General features: G+C 45.8%; 1 protein-coding gene across 1 annotated transcript in view; it reads right to left on the bottom strand.

Moving 5' to 3' along the window:
* LOC120942897 (guanine nucleotide-binding protein G(q) subunit alpha) overlaps window positions 1-22,744 on the bottom strand; it is a 150,272-nt gene that overhangs the window by 5,836 nt on the left and 121,692 nt on the right. Inside the window, exons 5-6 of the mRNA XM_040355852.1 lie at window positions 20,506-20,635; window positions 10,074-10,227 (exon numbers count right to left, since the gene is read on the bottom strand). Of these exons, the coding sequence (XP_040211786.1) occupies window positions 10,074-10,227; window positions 20,506-20,635 (284 nt within the window). The remainder of the gene's footprint in view (window positions 1-10,073; window positions 10,228-20,505; window positions 20,636-22,744) is intronic.

Raw genomic sequence — 22,744 nt, 5'->3', positions numbered from 1 at the left:
GCAGAGTATGGGGGCATTGAGGAGTATGGGGGCATTGCAGAGTATGGGGGCATTGCAGAGTATGGGGGCATTGCAGAGTATGGGGGCATTGCAGAGTATGGGGGCATTGCAGAGTATGGGGGCATTGCAGAGTATGGGGGCATTGCAGAGTATTGCACAGGGAGGGATGGATGGCTGGATCTGTGACTGCATGTGTCACAGATCCAGCCCGCAGCAGCAGCTGCTGCTGCTTCCGCTCTCTCCCCTCTCCTCTCTCACACTGTACCGTTCGGTACAGAGAGGAGAGGGAGGAACCGGCGTCATCACATGACGCCGGTTTGTTTACTAGTGATCGCTCCGTCATTGGACGGAGCGATCACGTGGTAAACCGCCGCTATCAGCGGCGATTTACCGTGATCCGTGATCAGCCGGGTCCGGAGGACCCGGCGGTCACGGAGACTCCCGTGTGCGCGCCCCACAGGGCGCGCGGGAGCGCGATTCTGGGAGGACGTACATTGACGCCCTCCCAGAGTTAAGCAACCGCCTTGTAGACGTATTTCGTCTATAGGGCGGTTGTTAAGTGGTTAAAGGTTCACTAAAGGAAAACATTTTCTTTTTTTTTTAAATAACAAACATGTTATACTTACCTCCACTGTGCAGTTCGTGTTGCACAGAGTGCCCCCGATCCACGTCTTCTGGGGTCCCTTGGCGGCTGTCTCTGGTCCTCCCCGCAATTGGAAACCACAGTAATGCGAGAGCTCGCATAGTTGTCACTAATTGCAGGTGCGCTCCCGTGATACAGCGAGCGGCCATAGCCGCTCACTGTATCACTCGGCCCCGCCCCTCGGCGCGCCACTGGATGCAAATGACAGCATCGCCAGCCAATCCTGTCCGTTTCCATCAGATCGCTCCATAGGAATCAGCGGCGCTGCACAAGCCCCTCCCCGCTCAGTGAGCAGAGAAGAGCTTGTCATCCGCCAGCTCAGCGGAGATCTGCGGACTGATCTCCCGCTGATCTTCGTGTGAATGGGGCCTTACAGATCTGAGTCATCAAAGCCTGGTGATGCACTGCGATTCGGCACGGCGTCGCTTTAACTGACAATTGCGCGGTAATGCGACGTGGCTCCCAAACAAAATTTGCGTCCTTTTTTTTCCACAAATAGAGCTTTCTTTTGGTGGTATTTGATCACCTCTGCGGTTTTTAGTTTTTGCGCTATAAACAAAAATAAAGCGACAATTTAAAAAAAAAGAATATATTTTACTTTTTGCTATAATAAATATCCCCCAAAAATATATAAAAAAACATGTTTTTTCCCCAGTTTAGGCCGATACGTATTCTTCTACATATTTTTTGTAAAAAAAAAAAAAAAAACTCGCAATAAACGTTTGATTGGTTTGCGCAAAAGTTATAGTGTTTACAAAATATGGGGTCGTTTTATGGAATTTTTATTAATATTTTTTTTTTTACTAGTAATGACGGCATTCAGCGATTTTTGTTTTCAGTACTGCGACATTATGGCGGACACTTCGGACATGTTTGACACATTTTTGGGACCATTGGCATTTTTATAGCGATCAGTGCTATAAAGTTGCATTGATTACTATAAAAATGCTGTGAAGGGGTTAACCACTAGGGGAAGGGGTCAAGTATGTTCCCTGGGTGTGTTCTAACTGTTGGGGGGGGGGGTGGACTCACTAGGGGAAATGACTGATCACTGTTCATATATTGAATGAACAGACGGTCAGGCATTTCTCCCCTGGCAGGACCGGGAGCTGTGTGTTTACAGGGAGTCAGGTATGAGCGGGGGCACACGCGCCCCTAGTGGTCACTTCAGGGAGCGACGTATAGCTACGTGCTCTCGCGTAGGGGAGCCGACCTGCCGCCGTAAAACGACGGCGGCTGGTCGGCAACCAGTTAAAAGGATCAGCAGAATCTGGAGAGTATGGTTTAAAAGGTTGCTTCTGCAACACTGACAATACTAAATTCAAATCCCATGGGCACAAGGGAGATTTGACTGGCGGATTGATCCGCATTACTCCTTGAATGAATGCCCGCACTCATGAGATGCCAGTGGTCTTTGAAAGAAGACTGATAGAGCTGATATTTGACCCTTGATGGTACTAAGGGTTAATTTCATATCCACTCCTAACTGGCAGAAAGCAAGAATTCTGCTTATATCCTCTTCTTGAGGATTCCATCTTCTGGATTCACACCAGGAAACATCTGCTTTCCAGACTCTATAATAGATAAGTCTGGAGACTGGCTTTCTAGCATTAATGAGCGTAGAAAGAGCTGAACCAGAGACCCCTTGTTTTTTCAAAATGTGGGTCTCAGCAGCCAGACCGTCAAATTTAGCTTTTGTAAGGAAGGACTGAACACTTGACCTTGCGACAGCAGGTCGTGTTGAAGCGGAAGCTTCCAGGGCCTTCCTACCGCCAACTTTGCGATTTCGGCGTACCAAGGCCTCCTGGGCCAATTTGGGGCCACTAGGATTACTGGTATTCCCTCCTTTTTGATCCTGCGCAGTAGTCTTTGTAAAAGAGGGATCGGAGGGAATGCATAGATCAGTGAGAACCGATTCCAGGGAATTACTAGAGCATCCGTTCCATAGGCTAGAGGATCTCTCGTCCTGCTTGTTAAACTTTAAAGTTAGCAGGTCTACATCTGGGTCCCCCATTTCTGGCATCTGGCCTAAAAGACATCGGGGTGGAGAGACCACTCTCCTGGTAATAGCTGCTGGCGACTCATATAGTCCGCTTGACAGTTTTCTATCCCTGGGATGAAGATTGCAGAAAGACACGGAACATGATCTTCTGCCCATGCCAAATTTCAAATCACCTTCTTCTGAGCACCCTGACTGTAGGTGCCTCCTTGGTGATTGATGTAAGCTACTGCAGTAGCATTGTCGGATTGAATCCGAACCGGGTAGCCCTGTAACCTCTGTGTCCAGGTTCTGAGGGCTAGATATATTGCCTGGATCTCCAGTCTGTTGATGGGCAGACTCTCTTAGTCTTGGCCCAGGTTCCCTGTTCCCCAGCCCGATAGGCTGGCATCCGTAGACACCACATTCCAGGTGACTGGGAAAAAGAATCTTCCTTTCCGCAACTTTTCGGTCTTTAGCCATCAGTTAAAGCTTTGGCGTACTTGTGGAGACAGATGCATGAGTAAATCCAGAGCTTGGATCTCTTTGTTCCAGGCAGTAAGGATACTGCTTTGAAGTAGTCTTGAATGCAACTGGGCGTAAGGGACAGCCTCGAACGAGGCTACCCTCTTTCCTAATAGCCTCATGCAAAGGAGAATAGACGGCCCCCTCTTTGCCCTGACCTTGTGGATCAGGTCTTTCAGAGACTGTATCTTTGGCTCTGGCAGGAATACCCTGCTTTGGGCTGTGTCTATGAATATGCCCAGATACTCTACCCTTCTTTGGGTTTGTAGAGAGGATTTTTGTAGGTTTACAATCCATCCTAAATGCTCCAGGTATTTTACCGTAGTGAGCACAGCGTGATTCAATCCTGCCACTTATCGATCTATCACAAGTAGATCATCCAGATAGGCTGTTACAGCTATGCCTTATGTCCTCAGATTTGCCAACAGAGGAGATAGCACCTTTGTAAATACTCTAGGTGCGGTAGCTACCCCAAAGGGTAGGGCTACAAATTGAAAGTGGCGTGGTTCCACCGCAAACCTTAGGAATCTTTGGTGTGCAGGATGGATGGGTACATGTAAATATGTGTCCTTGCTGTCTATGGACGTCCTGAGTTCTCCACCTTGTAGGGTGGCGATCACGGATTGACTCGTTTCCATTCGGGAATGGCGAATGTTCAGAAATCGTTTTAGAGATCTTAGATCCGGAATGGGTCTGAGGTCTCCATTTGGTTTTGGGATCACAGAGGTTTGAATAAAAATCTGAACCTTGCTCTTTTTTGGGGGTACTCTGTAACTACCCCTTGAGACAGCAAGTGATTCAAACCCTTGAAGAAGGATCCTCTTTTTCGTGGATCTTTGGAGAGTCCTGAACTTCGGAACTAAGAAGATGGGATCTCTCGAAATTCCAGTTTGTACCCTGAGGATACTACCCACTTGTCCTGGATTTCTGTCTGCAATGCCGCTGAAAACTGACAAAGTCGCCCGCCACTCGGCTGAGCGTGGGCGCCCCTTCACAGAGGGGCTTTGGGGTCTTTGCTTGTTAGCTCTTGAACCCCACGGCTTCTTGAGCCTGATTTCCTTTGGCCTTTGTGGCTGGCTGAAAAGGCTGTTGCCACTGGCTGGAGGCAGGTTTTCCCATAACAGGGGAAAGAGAACGTTTCTCAGGTCGTTCCCAAAGAGGCCATGGAAGGGGAAACTGGCCAGAAGTTTTTTGCATGGAGCTTCTGCTGGCCAATGCTTTAACCAAAGAACTCTGCGCATATGCACCAGCTGGCGCGATTCTTGCCGAGCAGAATCTCTCATGGCATATATTGTAAAACATAAAGCCTTAGGTAAATTCTCCCAAATTTGGCTTGTTCCGGAGGTAAATCCTTTAGCTCCTGTTTTACTTGCTAGACTATGGAACGCTTTACCAACCAGCATTCGGTTGGAGGAAAACCACCTGACTTTCAGAAGACAGATCAAAACTCTGCTCTTTTGATGTCATGAGACACGAACAACTAGCGCCCAGAAGCGATTCAGTTCGCATGCGCCGCGCTTTATAAGTTTTTCATTCATTCATAACCTGACACCTACCAACTGCTGCTACAGCAGGTTGGGTAACAACCTGCCAAAAGAAATGAGGTTTTTTTTTTTTTAAAAGATTCAAATTTATTTTCTGATGGATCTTTACACACTTGTGCATTATCCACCGGGCAGGTCAGACGGTTTTTATTTCTACAAGAAATAGCTGCATCTACCGAAGGCAGGCTCCATTTCTTCTCCTCCATATGATAAAGAATATCAAACTTCTTAAGAGGTGAGAAATGCTTATCTGCGTACATTGGCTCTTCTAGTAACGGGTGAACCGGGAAGAGCATGCACCCTGCTGGGATTTTAATGAACCCAGGGAGGAGACAGGTGACTCAGTTAACTCCAAGGAGGGTAACAAATGCGGAAATCACCATTTCATCATCGCATTGCACCTGCGATTTCAGAATCCGGGACGCAGAGAAAGCTCCTCTGATCTCCCTGATCCATCCGACTCCTCATCCTCTGCAGGTGCCAGGCTCCCCTGGAGCCACCATGTTGATACCAGTCTTAGTATGGACACCTAATCAACATAGCACAGGGTAAACCAGAACACCTGGACTCAAGCAGTCCAACAGCCTCAGCCTCCCAAGTAGCTGGGATTACAGTTGCAAGCCACAGCACCCGGCACCACAGAAGGAGATCTGTCTCGCTATTTGTCCTCTTTTGTGGATTTAGCGATTAATGTGCGATTCTACTTTCTAAATCGCCTAGGGCTACTGCCAAAGTGTCTTCAGCGACATATGTAGGCTCAGACCTCACTGGGGAGGAGGCTATTCCCGATAGCGGCAAAGGCTCATCCTGTACAGGTGCGTCAGCTAAAACCGATGAGTAAGGTACTGAGCCTGTATTGCTAGAGCCTTCTGTCTCAAGTGGCGATGCACCTTTTTTATTTAAACATACTGTTTAAGCAAAGCCGAGGTACCTCAGAGCTTATACTACTGTGCTTAGTTTGACAATCTACATAAAGTATGCAACTTCAAACACACAGTTTCAATGCCCAAGTGAGTGTCTCTCTTGGTGTGTACCAGCCCAACCACATGGAGTCTCACGTGTCCCTTGTAGTGCTGCTGTATCCATTCACGGAGAAAGCCTGCTGGCATCTGTAGTTCCTTCATGGCATTTGAATTGGCGCCATTTTCGTGCTCGTGCCACCACTCCGATCGACCCAGTAATGGCGGTGATCGTATAGGTAAGTTTTTCTCTCCCCTGTCCCTTCAAGCCATTAGGTAGAAGCCCTTAGCTTAGCATAGTAATGGCTGTTTAAACCTGTGTAGTTTGTTCCCCATTACTAACCTGTAGTGTTCTGAGAGGGGGAGGGGAAGGGAGGAGACACTGAAGCCAGGCTTTGCAGCAGGGAAATTAGCTTAGCTGACATAACACACGTGGTGAGTTTACAACGCTTTACTCCTCCCAGTGGCGGCATTTAGAGAAGACACTTCACTTAAAATATAGGAAAGGTCCTTAAATTTTTTTTTTTAGGACTCTGACCTCTTACCTTATCCACGCCGCAGGTTCTGAGATCAGACAGTACCAATCTTCGCCCCTCACAGCAGGCATTGTGTGCCAACCTTCAGGAATATGGGTTCCTATTTAAAGGATACCTCTCACCTGGGCCTTGTAAAAGACTCTGACCAGGACTTTTAGCGAAGTAGCGAAAGTGCTGGACCTCAGAGCTCAGTCCTCTAAAGAGAGACATTACAGGCGACGCCTCGTGCATGAGGCCCGGATCCCATTCAGTTTTGACCTACTTTATGCGTCTTGGGTGGGTCCGTAAGCATAGCTCTTTTACCCCCAGAGGGTCTCTTTGGCAGAGCTTTCCTTTTAGCATCCTATCGTGTCCAACACCTTTAGACACTGGCAAAAAAACTGAGGTGCTTCCCTGATGGGAGGGGAGGAGTTATATGGAGGGGAAGTGTCTTCAATTGGTTGTGCCAGTGTCCAATCAACGCTGGTGACCCTTAACCCATTATGTAATGAATGGCTCTGTGTCCCGTGGTGTACGATAAAGAAATATTTTTTATACACACTTTAACCACAAACAGAACAGATGATCATAGGCAAAATGCATAGAGCCAATGAGAATGGTGCTGTGCCTTCTGACCGCTTATCACAAATATAAAACAGCACTACTGCATACATTTGAGAGTACACACTTTCAGTTCACAACAGAGGAAGGGGAAGAAGGGGTAACTTATGAATGAAGATTTAATCAAATGAGCATCGATCAAAGGCAGCAGCAGACTTCAAAATTTGGATCTATATTAATGTGCAATTATATTTTAACCTTCTCACACTACTGCTCTCTTGTATATATCATCGTTTTCCTGTCACTCTATGTGACCTGTAAATCCTGCATTTTTTAACCCCTCATCTCCATCATCCCACTTTACAAGACCTGCACATTAAGCCCTTCATCTCCTCCTCCCTCTGTGTATAGAATGGCCAAAAGCTGCATTCAAATCTGAGACGTTCAGATGTCTGAAGTTCTACTGGCAGGTGCCGTGAGGTCCAGTCCAGCTGTCTGAAAAGCGCTTACTTATAATTCTTTTGTGAGTAGGACCATTGCTTTTTATTCTGTTTTTAATTTAAAAAAAATAAGTGGTAATGCACAAGGTCGGTGCGCCCTCCTTTCTTTTCTTTTTGTTTTAGCTTTATGAACACCCTTTGTTCTGTGGAGGGCTGCAAGACTTCAGACTTTGCCGTTAGACTATACTGCTGTACCCGGTTTGGCGAAACACCAGAGCGCAGGAGGATTTTTTTGGGCAAAAGCTGCATCCACCTGGTAGAACTTTTAGAAAGTATGAACAAAGGGCCAGGAGAGCTGTAACTAGGTCCAAGCAATAAAGAGAATTCCTTTGGATGCTTTGGAGCAGGACACAAGGATGGTAGGACTATATCCCTATTTAGTTAGAAGGCAGATACTACCTTAGGAATAAAGGATCTTGGATGTAAGAAAACCTTATATTTGTGATGTATAAAGAATGGCTTCTTACATGAGGGGGCACCAACTCAGAGAGATGCCTAATAGATGAGATAGCAGCCAAAAAGGCTACTTTGCAGGAGACTCTCTATCCCAGATGTGCCCAAAGGATGGTTTCTGCAGGGTAGACATAACCAAGTTGAGATTCCAGTGAAGCACAGAGTGCTGCAAGCAAAGCTGAATGTGAGATATCCCTTCAAGAAAAGTTTTTACAAGGTAGAGCAAAGCCAGAGGCCCTTGAAAGAGGATAGACAAGGCCGCGACCTGTAACTTTCAGAATGCTTAAAACCTTTTAACTACTTAAGGACCAGCCGCCGTCGTTATATGTTGCTACTTTGACGGTAACCCCTTGTCGATCGTCCACCGTAGTTTTAACGGCGCCAGGTTGGCTCGGCTGCGCAAAATCACGTAATATAACGTGATTTTGCATTGCGGCCACTAGGGGTGCCTGCGTGCCCCCTGGTGCCGATGCGAGTGCCCGGCTCGCGATCACCGCCGGGCACCCACGATCGCTCGTTACAGAGCGATAACCGGAAGCTGTGTGTGTAAACACACAGCTCCCGGTTCTTTCAGGGGAAGAAATTACTGATCGCATGTTCATACAATGTATGAACAGCTATCTGTCATTTCCCCTAGTTCGTCCCACCCCCCCTTCAGTTAGAACACAATGAGGGAACATAATTAACCCCTTGATCGCCCCCTAGTGTTAACCCATTCCCTGCCAGTGAAATTTTTACAGTAATCAATGCATTTTTATAGCACTGATCGCTATAAAAATGCCAATGGTCCCAAAAATTTGTCAAAAGTGTCCGCCATAAAGTCGCAGTACCGATAAAAATCGCAGATCGCCGCCATGAGGTTGTGCCGATAAGGTTGCACTGATGAGGTTGCTCTAATGGGCACGGATAAGGCTGCACTAATATGCTTTTGTTAATATTGTTAAAGTTGTTAATATTTATTTTTGTAACTTAATTCTGCATAAAACATTTAACAGTGTCATTCCATTACATAATTTATGAGTTTTTGTTTTAAATTATATATTTTTCTACATTTCCGAAGTTACTTTCGGGTCTCCAGGCTTAGGAAAACGATGTCATGCATCCCAGGAGTCTTCAGGACTGGAGGAGGGGTTTTCTTAGCTTAGCACATCTTTTGCATGCATGCCAGAGCTAAGGATAGATGAATTAAACCCCCAGAACTAGTGTGTTCCAAGAGGAGTTTTTCAGCTGTAAAAACGCTCCAACTCTGATAAAAACTAAACTCTAAAAAACGCTGAAAAACGTGGCTATTCAGCATATTTGAGCCATAAGCTTTTTTTGTGGGAGTATAGTTTTGCTAAAAATAAGCTACAAAAAACTCTACAGCTGAAAAACGTTACTGCAAAAACAATGCAAAACTAATTCTACAGCCAACGCTACTGGTGTTTTTATACCATCCAGTGTGCATGAGGCATAATACTTAATTTCTCATTGTAATTTACTGCAAGATTGAGTTGATTACATTACTTAAATTTTTATGTCAAGCTCGGCACTACCTGCCTGGAGTTTGCATGTTCTCCCTGTGCCTGCGTAGGTTTCCATTGGGTACGCCGGGTTCCTTTCACACTTCAAAGACATGCCAGTAGGTTAATTTACTCTGGTTAAATTGACCCCAATAGGTGTATAATGTGACTTTGAAACCTTCCATTGTAAGCTCTTTGATACCAGGAACTGATGTGAATGTACTATATATAAAAGTGAATTGAAAGTGCTATTTAAGTACCTGTAATAAACAAACAAACCCTATCCTATAACTGTTATGCCGCGTACACACGATCGGTTAAACCGATGAGAACGGTCTGATGGACCGTTTTCCTCAGACCAAACCGATCGTGTGTGGGCCCCATCGGTTATTTATCAATAGGTTAAAAAAAAGTAATCTTGTTTTAAATTTAACCGATGGATACCTAACCGATAGAAAAAAAAACGATCGTTAGTAGACACGACCATCGGTTATAAATCAACGCATGCTCAGAATCAAGTCAACGCATGCTTGGAAGCATTGAACTTCGTTTTTTTCAGCACGTCGTTGTGTTTTACGTCACCGCGTTCTGACACAAATGTTTTTTTAGGCACGACTGACCATCAATCCATTCTCATCGGATGGACCGATCGTGTGTATGCGGCATTAGGAATCAGGTATTCAAACCACAGCTTGATTACAGGGCTCAACAATTTGAAATGTGTGCTCTAGAACAACCAAGATGGACTACCGTTTCCCTAAGCAAACTGATAACAAAAACATCAGACCATGCTGGAGTGGAAAAAAACGATATTGTCAGTGTTTGGTTTGACAATGCAGCTTATCCCCTCTATAAATAGTCAATGTGAAAGGACCTATTTAACTACGACTTACCATCATATTCAGGGAAATAATCAACTAGATGAGAGTACATTATTTTCTCCTCCAGGAGATCTTTCTTGTTGAGAAAGAGGATGACTGAGGAGTTCTGAAACCAGGGATATGTGATAATCGTCCTAAATAGTGCTTTACTTTCTTCCATCCGGTTCTGCAACAGAAGACACATATGTTACACACACTGTGTTCCAGTAAACACTATAGAACATTTATAAAATGGTGAATGTGACATTCACGAGTCATTCATGCGGTCAATAATTCCCAGTAAAACACATGCCCTGTGAATGTTCACATGCAGTGCATACTACTTTATAAATATGGCCCTATGGGTTACCAATTGACATATGCAATCTACTACCGCTATCATGAGCAACCGCTTGCAATCCTCCCTCTCTGGCACAAAAATGATGCTTCAGCCCAACAGACATCTGGATGAATATGAAAAAGTCTGGACATACAAGCAGCCAATTATCACATAGCACATGTATTATATCACTGAAAGACTACTTATGGCCTCCACCTGTCACTTGTGTTAAAATCTCTTGAGCACAGTCGTATCAAGAATAAGTGCCTGATAACCTTAAACAGCTCAAAGACGACAGACTTTTGGGTGGTGCACCCATGTCCTGCTATCAACATGCAGAGTTTAGAATCTAAGCTCCTGTTCACTCTTCCCACCTGTTGCAAAGAATGAGTTGGGACCATTCTCTGATTCCAGTCAAACAAGCCAGGATGCCCCCTCCCCCCCCCCCACAGGAATGCAATATGTTACACTCGTCTCCAAGAAGCCTAGGGAAAGACAGCTGTTAGGCAGTCTCCACAGACAAAAGATCAAAGGAATTGAAGATAGTATGGTCAAGACTGCCCACAATACCTAGGTAGGGAAGGACAAGGAGTAACCAGGAATGATCACGGAAGTGCAGTGATTGGGTGAATGGCCGTCCTGCTATCAACATGCAGAGTTTAGAATCTAAGCTCCTGTTCACTCTTCCCACCCAACATGTCCGTTCAGCAGGTCTAAGCTAAGAAAAAAGCAACCTCCTATGACTTGGGCTCCTGCTGCGTAAAACCTTTGTGAGAGGTGACAAACAGCATAAGGCAGTGGAGGAGTGGGTAGATGTTTATGAGAGATTGTAAATCACATAATAAGAGAAACAACATTTTCTGTGCATTTTTATTGCTCAAGGTAACAATTTACAGTTTAAAACTCTAGGAATATTTTACTTTATCTAAATGTTCACTGGGTCAGCTTTATAATTATTGAATATGCCACATACAAAGGGGTGCTGGGATAGTAAGTCTGTCACATACAGTAAGCGCCTTCTTGTTCTGACACCCATTCAGAAAACAGGCTGTATTCTCTTCTGTGCTTACAAGGCAGTCTCTATTTGGAAATAATGGAGAGGAGGAGCCTATGACATCACAATTTACACTTGTACAATTAAAGAACTCTTTGTATTCACTGAAAAGAATACATGTTTTCTGAACGGTGGAGGTGTCACAAGCGACAATAGGGCAAACTGAACACCAAGCCAATTCACTTCCTCCAAAACAGGAAAGAACTTCTTGTATGTGATATAGACCACTACAGTGATTTTGGGACTCCCCTGCAGTCCTCCAGATGTACACAATACATAGTTACAGGTAATCACGCTTTCACAATGCAAATAAAAAGAGAATTTCTTCTTTAGGTACCTTAGCTTTTTTGCGATGTCATGGGCAAGGGTAATTTTAAGGCTTGAAGTATTTGGCATTCATTTACTCAGGGAAACCACATCTTGTTGTGATAAAACATTGCATATTAGTGTATATTTTCCTGAAAATATGAATCTGATAAGCAGTTGTGAAAATATCAGGCCACAAAAAGTCACCATTTTATTCTACAGGACCTCTGCTTTCAGAAAATGGGGGTTTAAAATAATTTTCCAGCAACTAATTCAGATTTCAACATGTATGCAAAAAAATTAACTATTTTAGTAGAAAATGCAAATTTTAAAAACAGATAATTTCTTCTTTAAGGCAAACCGTGTGAATCATGGAACAGTGTTCAGTTTTACTCTCAGCACTTTTGACTTGTGGATTATTCTGTATTAGCCAACATTTGCCAAGACCAGCTTTCATCCATTTGGCTGAAAAATTATTTCAGTATAATTAGATATTGTGATCCTTACAGAGCTACAAATTGCTTGTTGTAATTCACTCATGTTCCCTGTACCAGTAGCCCAACATGATCTAATTTCTATAAATTGTTTTGTATATCCAAAATGTGAAATCACAGGGGAAGAAAAAACACAACCTGATCCAAACGAGATGTATTTGGACCTGACATTAGTGAAAGCTAAGTGATAAAATGTAAATATACCTGACTGGATTGTAATGATTTCTGCCAGGAGCAAGAAAAATGCCATCTGATTATAGCGCAAGACAAATGCATGACATTCAGATAACACAGTCCCTCCACCAGGGCCGCTAATAAGGGGGTGCACCACTGGTCCTCCTTACGGGGCTTGGGCCTCAATAGTTGAACAGGGGGGCCGAGGCAGCTGCCAAGCAGGAGGGGGCAGCATTTACTGGAACTGATCACCTGTAGTTCACCTCAGCAGCAGCTGAGCTTTTACACCTCGCCACCCTGCTGCTTTCTGCTGATGCAGGGAGGAACTACAGGGGATCTGTTCCAGTAAACGCCGTCTCCCCTGCCCCTCCCTTCTAGGTTCCATTTCATTCTGCTGCCCGGCCCCAGCGCCCCCCCCCCTCCTAAGCTGCTGGCTTCTCCTCCTCTCCCTCCTGCTGGTTGCTGTGGGAGATTGTTATAGAATGGACAGCAGGGGGTTCTGTTTAGGCCTATGACATTTCAGCAAACCCCCCAAAGAAGGGCTGTTAAAAAATAAATATATATATATATATATATATATATATATATATATATATATATATATATATATATATATATATATATATATATATATATATGTGTGTGTAAAAAAATAATACAAATAAAAAACACAGAATTAAGGGGCTTAAGCAGATGGGTTGTCTGGCCCATACAGTGCAAATTAGCATTTTGTTCACGCGGCTAGAATCCCCTGGTATTCCACGGGTGTGAACACAATTACAGGTCCCTAATTATGACAGGTGTTGAGGTGTGGGTGAGTGGCCCCAAATTCACATTGTGCACTCCCACATCTGTCAAATTAGGACTTGCGGCTGTGTAAATACACAGATCCAGCCACACACAAAAAAAAACTGACTCATACTGTACAGGCAACAACACCCATGTGAATGAACCCCAAGACCTCATTCATACACAGCGCTTTATTTATTAACTCTGTACAATCTTATCTTTCCAGGGGTCTCAAACTGGTGGCCCTCCAGCTGTTGTGAAACTACATGTCCCATGAGGCATGGCAAGGCTGACAGTGACAAGCATGACTCCCAAAGGCAGAGGCATCTGTAGTTTTCCAACATCTGGAGGGCCGCCAGTTTGAGACCCCAGTTTTAAACTTAACAGGGATTCTGTAAGTTATGTGGTGTTTTTGGGTGCTAATAATGATGTTCGTAATATTTTTCTTAAAAAAAAACTTCTGATAATTTTGGGGGGAGGGGGTATGTGAGGTAGGCTGTATGAGGCCCTGTGATTTTGAACAGTGGCTCTGCTCCCCACAAATAAATTCTGAAATAAGCCAGGTTGGAACCTCCTTCTTTAAGGGAATATGAAAAGGGGTGTACTGGGCGAATCAGGGTTTACAAGTGGTATCTCTATGATATATGGGCTCCTATCCAGCTTCTCCCAAACGTTATCATATATGGCAGACAGGCACATAGACCTCTGTAGATCTTGAGTCAGATTCCTGGCATCCTCGCCTTCGATCCTCCTTCCAGGGTATCCTGAATATTTAAATTGACAGAATCCAACCTTAAGTTTATAACTAGGTGGTATTTAGTCCCCTCTCATCTCACCACCATCTCACCATACTGTTTTAGAGGGTGCTCTATGCTCCACATATGGTAGGATTGCCCTAAAAATTCTGGGGTTTATGAAACCGGGTTTTAACAAATCATCTTCAGTGACTATAGTGCCCATCAGTGCCCCCTGTGCCACTACAGTGCCACATCAGTGCTCTGCAGTGCCACATTAGTACCAATACAGTGCCCTATCAGTGCTAATCTGTGCCCTACAGTGTTTACCGGTGCCACTACAGTGCTCAATAGTGCACATCAGTGCCCATAAGCGAGTGCTTATCACTGCCACCCTATCAGTTGATCCTGGAGGTGCTACTTGCATGTGGCCAGGCTTTGTAAAGGTCTCACACATGTGGCATCGCCATACTCAGGAGGAGTAGCAGAATGTAATTTGGGGTGCAATTTGTGGTATGCACATGCTAAGTGTTAGAAATATCTTATAAATGGACAACTTTGTGTAAAAAAAAAAAAAAAAAAAAAGTGTTTTTATTTTCTTTCCACATCTTACAAAAACCTGGGGAAAAAAAGGACAAGTTCAAAATCTCAAAAGTGTAATAGGTTGTCAGGAATATAGATGGCCTGCCGGTTCACCAGGCGGTCGTTTCGCGGCGAACTTTGGTCGCTCACAGTCCTGCCAAACCGTCGGACATCTGGCGATGTTCACGGCGGTCCGCAATGTTACATGGGTAAGAACTTTGACCTATGACACATCCATCAGGTGGTGCAGGACAGCCAATTGAAACATTTCAGCACATGGCCCCTACCTTATAAATAGACCTGATCTGGTGGTCATCTTACATTCTGCTTTTTGACAGTGTAGAGAGAGGTTGCTGTTTGGAGCAGGGAGCTATCTAAAAAGGTCCACAAAAGTCCTTTTAAGGACTGGTATAGGTGTGCTACTTGCTCTAGTATATAGGTGTCATTCATATACTTTTTGTCAGTGTAGGGAGAGGGTGCTGTTTGGAGCAGGGACAGAGTTTAGCGACACAAATCACTACCTAACAGGTCCACAAAAGTCCTTTCAAGCACTGGTATAGGTGTGCTACTTCCTGTGCACTGCAGTATATAGGTGTAATATACACTTATAATATACTTTCGAATATAGAAAGCATATTATAGTGGATTTGTATTGTGCAGCATTGTGACTGGCGGTGTATTTGGTTACTGCAGAATTTTTGCCTCTTTCGCTGCGTTACCTCTGCTACACACATAAAAAAAAAATCCTGAAAAAAAAGTTTCATAACTGGTGAAATAAACCAGTGGCCCCCCAAAACGGCAGATTTTGTTATATATCTTCTTCCACATATACTGCGCTTCTCTAGAGACTTTTGTCACAGGGTCATTTAAAAAATGACAGGCAGAGGAAGAGGCAGGCACTTCCGCAGGGGTCGTAAGAGTAGGGCAGGAGCACCAGGCCGGAGCCAAAGTGGGAAGTGGCACAAGGTATGTTCGATTACGTCAAAGGACGCACCAGACTTGGTTGAGTGGCTCGCCACCAACAACACCACCGCCATATACCCTCCACTTGAGTCACAGGAATTATTTTCCGATTCATCAGAAGACATTTCGGATGCGCAGCCATTCTTGGCATTGGATCAGGAGGAGGTAGCAACAGCCGGCACTCAGCAGTCCGACGACAGTACTTAGATCAGCCCAAGGAGGTTGGTGCCCGCTGTTGCTGCCTACTCCGAGATCTCTACTGTTAGTGATGGGGAAGGTGACGTCAATGATGACGTGTCTACAGACGTCACGTGGGTGCCCCCAAGAGAGGAAGAGGAGGGGAGTTCAGAGGGAGAGATGGACCAGCAGATAGGGAGGAGAAGCAGGCCGAACTTGCATTGCACAGGAGGGACAAACCAGACTCCTAATGTATCAGGAGCGAGCCATCAACCAATCTGGCGCTCCCAGGACGCCGGCCAATGGCTCCGCAGTGTGGGCTTTTTTTAACGCGACCGCTGCAGACAATAGTGTTGTCATCTGCAGCCTTTGCAGTCAACGCATAAGTCGCGGTAAGCCCAACACTCACCTAGGGACGACCGTCTTAAGAAGGCACCTGGCCTCCCATCACCGAGCCCAGTGGGAGCAACGCCATCAGAACCCACAAAGCCACACTCCAGGCTCTCACCGTCCAGCCTCTTTTCCTTCCCCTCTATGCTCACAATTGTCCTCCACTCCACCTTCCATCATGCCTTCCTCACGTTTTTTCTGCAAAAAGGCAGGCTTCCGTGGCCCAAATGTTCGATCGTAAAAAAACGAAAAAAAAAGGATAACCCTCTTGCCCAACGGTTGACCGCTGGCTTGTCGGAACTGATAGCCCGCCAACTACTGCCATATAAACTGGTGGAGTCGGAGGCCTTTCGAAAATTTGTGGCCATTGGAACACCACAATGGAATTTTACCAGGAAGGAATTTTTTTCACAGAAGGGCATCCCAGAGCTATATGTTCAGCGGCAAGTGAATGCATCTCTGGCACACAGTGCCGGTGCCAAGATACATCTGACCACAGACACGTGGTCTAGCAAACACGGGCAAGGAAGGTATATAAATTTCACTGCCCACTGGGTGAACCTTCTGACAGCCGTCAAGCATGTAACCTGTGGCACCCATGTAGATTTGGATTTACCGCCACGGATTACATGCAGGCCTGCCTCTTCTTCCCCTCCTACTCCATCCTCCCTCTCCTCCTTGGCGGACTCCTCATTTTCTGAACCTACTGTCTCTTCCACTGCGCCGCCCAAGATCCCCAGAACCTATTCGATATGCCAGGTGAGACGTTGCCATGCTGTGCTGCGTCTGTTGTGCCTGGAAGACAAGAGCCACACTGGTTCTGCACTCCTTTCAGCTTTGCGTTCACAGGCAGATCAGTGGCCAACACCGCTCAATTTCACAGTTGGTAAAGTGGTGTGCGACAACGGTGCCAATCTACTGAGCGCACTGAAACAGGGCAAAATTACACACGTGCCATGCATGGCACGCGTCCTGAACTATTATTGCCAAATACCCTGGGCTCCAGGACATCTTGCGGCAGGCCAGGAAAATCTCGGCCCATTTCAGAAGATCTTACACGGCCATGGCTTGCCTTGCTGACATTCAGCAGCGACACAACCTGCCCATCAGACGTCTTATTTGTGACTGCCCGACGCGATGGAACTCAACATTGTATATGCTTGATAGAAACGTGCAGTTAACGACTACCTGTACAAACTCTGTGGCAGGACAGGTTCTGGGGAGCTTGGTTTTTTGCACCGCGCCAGTGGCTACTCATGCGCGACTCATGCAGAATTCTGCGGCCATTTGATGAGATCACCAAACTGATCAGTCGCAGCCAGGGGGCCATCAGTGACATCGTACCTTACACCTTCTTTCTGGAGCGTGCATTGCGTTGTGTCATTGATCAAGCCGTCGAGGAGCAGGAAGATGAGAAAGTCGCAATGCTGGATGAATTCCCAGGGGGGGCTACTCCACCTGAGACAAGTCAACAGTGGGAGTCTGAAGAGGAGTCAGAGGAGGATGGTGCTGGGGCAGAGGAGGAGCAAGAAGAGCATGCTTTAAACCTTTCTGGGATACCTGGTGTTGTCCATGGATGGGGGGAGGAGAAGTAGAACAACGTTATCCTGGATGATGAGCAGGAGCCAGGTCAGTACAGCCCTTCCAGTTTTGTGCAAATGGGGGCCTTCATGCTCCGGTGTTTTAAGAGGGACCCCCGTATAAAAAGCATAAAGGGCAAGGACCAGTCCTGGGTGGCAACGTACTTAGACCCGCGGTACAAACAAAACATGGCGGAAATGTTACCACCATCACAGAGCGCTATCAGAATGTAGCACTTTCAGGCCTTGCTTCGAGAAATGCTGCATTCTGCTTTTGTGTCCGCTGGCAGAGGAATTTCCACTCACAGAGAAACAGTTTCGGGTACCAATCCAACAGCGCCTGCAAGAAGAGGGCGGTTTGAAGATGTCTTGGGTCACTAATGATACGAGATCATTCTTTCAGCCGACCCATCGACTGCTGTCCTCCGGATCCAGCATCAGGGAACGCCTAGACCGACAGGTGTCCGACTACATCGGGTTAACGGCCGATGTGGACGCACAGAGAAGTGATGAACCCCTGGACTACTGGGTGGGCAGGCTTGACCTCTGGCCAGAGCTTGCACAATTTGCAATGGAACTGTTGGCTTGCCCCTTGTCCAGTGTCCTGTCCGAAAGGACGTTCAGCGCAGCAGGGGGGGTCGTGACCGATAAGCACACTTGCCTAGCTCACAACAGTGGTGACTACCTCACATTTATAAAAATGAATGAATCATGGATCTCGGAGGAATTCAACACATGTGACCAGTAGACCATGTTTCATTCAAATCCTGGATAATTTTTGGGGCCTGTACTGGCCGACACTTTACTCTGTATCCGGTGAATGCCTAATGTACCACCAGCCACAGAATACAAAGTTGTTTGCTGTCCGGTGAACGCCTGTGGCCATGGGCTAATTTTTGGGGCCTGTGATGGCCGACACTTCTGTATCCAGTGAATGCCTAATGTAATACCAGCCACAGAATACAAGGTTGTTTGCTGTCACGCCTGTGGGCTAATTTTTGGGGCCTGTAATGAAATCTGTAAGATTACAGTATACTGTATGTGTACTGTGTATTTCACTTTTTGAAATACACAGCAACGCCGCAGGGAATGGAGCTCGGTGGCACTGTGAATCGAGCGAGGAGACACAGCGGAGGAGCCCGCACACACAGCGGGGACGCATCGCAGGATCCAGGGACAAGGTAAGTAACTTCCCCCTGTATCCTGCAATGCGATCTCGAGTCTGGCTCGGGGATACCGCTATTGGTATAAAAAATTCACCCCGAACCAGACTCGGGATTACCGCTAAGGAGGTTAAAGGATAACTTCACCTTTTGTAACATGTTACATCTGTAGTCATGTAATATTTTACTGTTGCATCAGCCATGTCATTCTTCCACAGAGTTCTGTGAATGGGAGAACTATATGTATCTACAGCATTGCGGCCGTTGACTTTGACCCCTTTCACACTGAAGCATTTTTACAGCGTTTTAAGTGTTAAAAATAGCGCTATTAAAAAGCTCATAAAACGCTCTCCATACATCTCAATGGACCCTTTCACACCGAGTCCTGCAAGCAGCATCTTTGGAGCAGATTTTGGGCGCTGAAAAAAACGCTCCAAAAACACCCCTCTCCATTGAAATGAATTGAAAGCGCTGTAAAAACGCCTTGCCCTTTCACACTGAGGCACTGCACTGGCGGGGAGTTGAGAAAAGTCCTGCAAGCAGCATCTTTGGAGCAACTTTGGGCGCTAAAAAAATTCTCCAAAAACGCCCCTCTCCATTGAAATGAATTGAAAGCGCTGTAAAAACGCCTTACCCTTTCACACTGAGGCACTGCAAAAACGCCCTAAAACGTTAGGGTCTTAGCGGTGCTTTACCAGCACATTGGGATTGCAGGTGAGGCTTCACTCGAATAACACTCGAAAAACGCCCCAGTGTGAAAGGGGCCTTAATGTTTCCTGGTACGAGCAGACAGCCTGAATTGACAGTCTGCAACAGCCCTGCACTGCATAAGGAAATGATTCCTGGACGGCTGCACTTCCAATAATCCTTTTTATTGAAGCTTCATATGTCAAGTGGTTGACAGATGACAGATTTGTTTCATTGAGCCCTTCTTTGCACCCGTGATCTGATATTCGTGGGTGCAATGCTTTGCAGACTCCTATTAAAAAAATTAATAAATAGATGCACTTTTTTTTACCTGCAGACATGTGCATGTATTATTTTTATACAAAAAAGTGAACTTATCCTTTAGCCTAAGTTAACACTGATGCGATGCAGGAACCGGCACGATTACCACATCGCATCTCTCCCGCAGGCAGTTCACACTGCTTTCTGCGAACCGCTGTGGGTGTCATTACATTGTTAATGACACCCCCAGATCGCTTCACAGATCGCAGTGCGAACTGTGAACTCACACAGGAATTGGATCGCATAGGTGAGAACACCTATGCGATCCGATTCTAGTGTGGGGAAAAACAAGTTCCTGCACCTTTTTCTGTGCTAATCTAATGTGAGTTCAGCCAACAGGTGCGAATCGCATGCAATGTCTGCGATTGCTCTGGTGTGAACATGAGCTAAAAGTGGATTTTCACCCTCAAATGGAAAGTTCCTCCCATTCACCCTTCCGCTGTTCCGCATATCATGGGTTAACAAAAAAAGAAAGAAAAAAGGGAGGGGTGGGAAAGTGAAGATCCACTTTAAATTCCAGCCTGCATGTGATCATTAGGTTATATCTGAAAGTGATCATAGTTCGCTGGCATGAACAAAGTCCCTATTTGTCAAAGTATGAATATTTGTGGGATTACCAGTCCTATCTGAAACCCATAAGAAAAAATAAATAACTAACTTTGATTTTGCAAACCATTGATTTGGATAATAAAAAAAACAAAATATGTTTACCTCATTGTCGGACTCCACCAGGACCTGATCATATTCACTAAGTGCTACAAGGAACATTATGGAGGTCACATTTTCAAAGCAGTGTATCCATTTCCTCCTCTCTGATCGCTGGCCTCCTACATCGACCATTCTGTAACAAGAAAACCAGGATTAGCTGATTTAGGAAAGCAACAATAACAGGTAATATACCCCCAAAAAGGCCTGTGTAGTTTCAGCTATGAAAATGCCAGCATTCACACACAGTACTGTGAAAAGTATTTGCGTCCATGGGCGTCCGCTGAAATTTTTTCAGGGGGGGGCGCAGCAGCGATACACAGTCGCATTTTACCCTTTCTTCGACCGCTAGTGGGGGTTAAAAGCCCCCCCCCACATTAAAATGTAAAGACACCCCACTGTGCCCCCTGCATCTTTCAATATCTCTTTGTCACTACTGTGTACCCCCTCTCCACAACTGCACCTCTGGACCCCTTTACATTACATAGCACCCCACAGCTCTGGACCCCTTTACCTTACACAGCACCCCACAGCTCTGGACCCCTTTACATTACACAGCACCCTACATCACTGGACCCCTTTACATTACACAGCACCCTGCATCACTGGACCCCTTTACATTACACAGCACCCAAAAGCTCTGGACCCCTTTACATTACACAGCACCCTACATCACTGGACCCCTTTACAGTACACAGCACCCTGCATGACTGGACCCCTTTACATTACACAGCACCCCTTTCCCTTGACTGAAACACTACACTATATTGATAGTATATTTATTTCAGGTCTAGAGAGGAACCTTTTGGAATGAGGGACAAATGGATTTGATTCCAGAAGAGGGACAGGCACTCTAAATAAGGGACAACTAGAAACTATACCGTAGGCTACAACTCTGTGTTGTGTTTGCTCTGCGTTTCCAGACTTGCTAAAAATACATGACATATGATACGAGAGCCGGAGGACAGAAGGAGGGGAGCGCTGCAGTTGCCGCTTAAAGCAGCCCCAGGGCCAGTTCGGCCCTGCTCCTGGCTCTCCCTGGTGATTCCAGGGGGGGCAGATGACCCCCCTTGCCCTATGGAGCGGACGCCCATGTTTGCGTCCATGTTTCAATAGTATCCGCCCCCTTTATGTTAAATTGGCCTAAATGCTGTTGTCATTTCTAATTAGAAGTGAATAAAACCTAAAAGAGGAAACATTTCTTTGTGTAAAAGATAAAAGAATGTGCAATTCCACGCATGAAAAAAGTAACTGCTCTAAACAAGTGCACACAACCTATGAAAAAAAAAAAAAAGGTATCAAGAAAAAAAGTCAGCATTTTATACTTACAAGAGTGTCGGATGCCTTGTCCTGCTTTGTATGGTTTAAGGACACAGTGGTGATCTAGGAGTTGGTGGATAAACAACAGAACCCAGGGAACTAGGCATCTGACACACCCGGTGCCGAATACTAGTAAAACTGCTAAAGGGGGGTCGGCAAGTGCTTAAATAGCAACAATACAGTCACTTTAAACACTATCAGTACTAATCTGGGTGACGCTGTCCAACATTTTTCAACAACTTAAAGCAGAGGTCCACACAAAAATGGAACCTCCGCTGTCTGGATTCCTCCCCCCTCTGGTGTCACATTTGGCACCTTTCAGGGGGAGCAGACAGGTATTTGCAACCACTTCTGGGCATAGATAGCCGCATTATCTGCGGTTATCTATGCCACGTCCGGTGCCCCCCGCTGTCTTATGGGAAACACAAGGTCCCAGAAGACAGAAGGGACCATTCAAAATGCGGCTTCACTTCCTGATTCCCTTACCGAAGATGGCGGCGGCAGCATCCGAGAGCCGAGCAGTAGATCGGCTTCTGGTGCCGACTTTGCGGGCGCGCTGGACAGGTCAGTCAGCAGCTGGAGTATTTAAAAAAAAAAAAATTGGCGGACCTCTGCTTTAAAGCAGTATTAAAGCCAAAAGCAAACATTTATTTTACTGCAGCTTTCCAATTCTAAGGCCCCGTACACACGACCGAACATGTCCGCTGAAACTGGTCCGCAGACCAGTTTCAGCGGACATGTTCGGTCGTCTGTACGGCCGACCGGACAATTTTCCGGCGGATCGGACAGGTTTCCAGCGGACAAATGTTTCTTAGCATGCTAAGAAACATGTCCGCTGGAAGCCTGTCCGTCAGACATGTTCAGTCGTCTGTACAGACTCACAGTACATGTCCGCTCGGCCGAAAGCCCTCGCATGCGTCAAAGT

The sequence above is a fragment of the Rana temporaria genome, chromosome 1 (genome assembly GCF_905171775.1).
Source record: "Rana temporaria chromosome 1, aRanTem1.1, whole genome shotgun sequence".
NCBI classification, from domain to species: Eukaryota; Metazoa; Chordata; class Amphibia; order Anura; family Ranidae; genus Rana; species Rana temporaria.
This window is presented reverse-complemented; position numbering and strand designations above follow the sequence as displayed.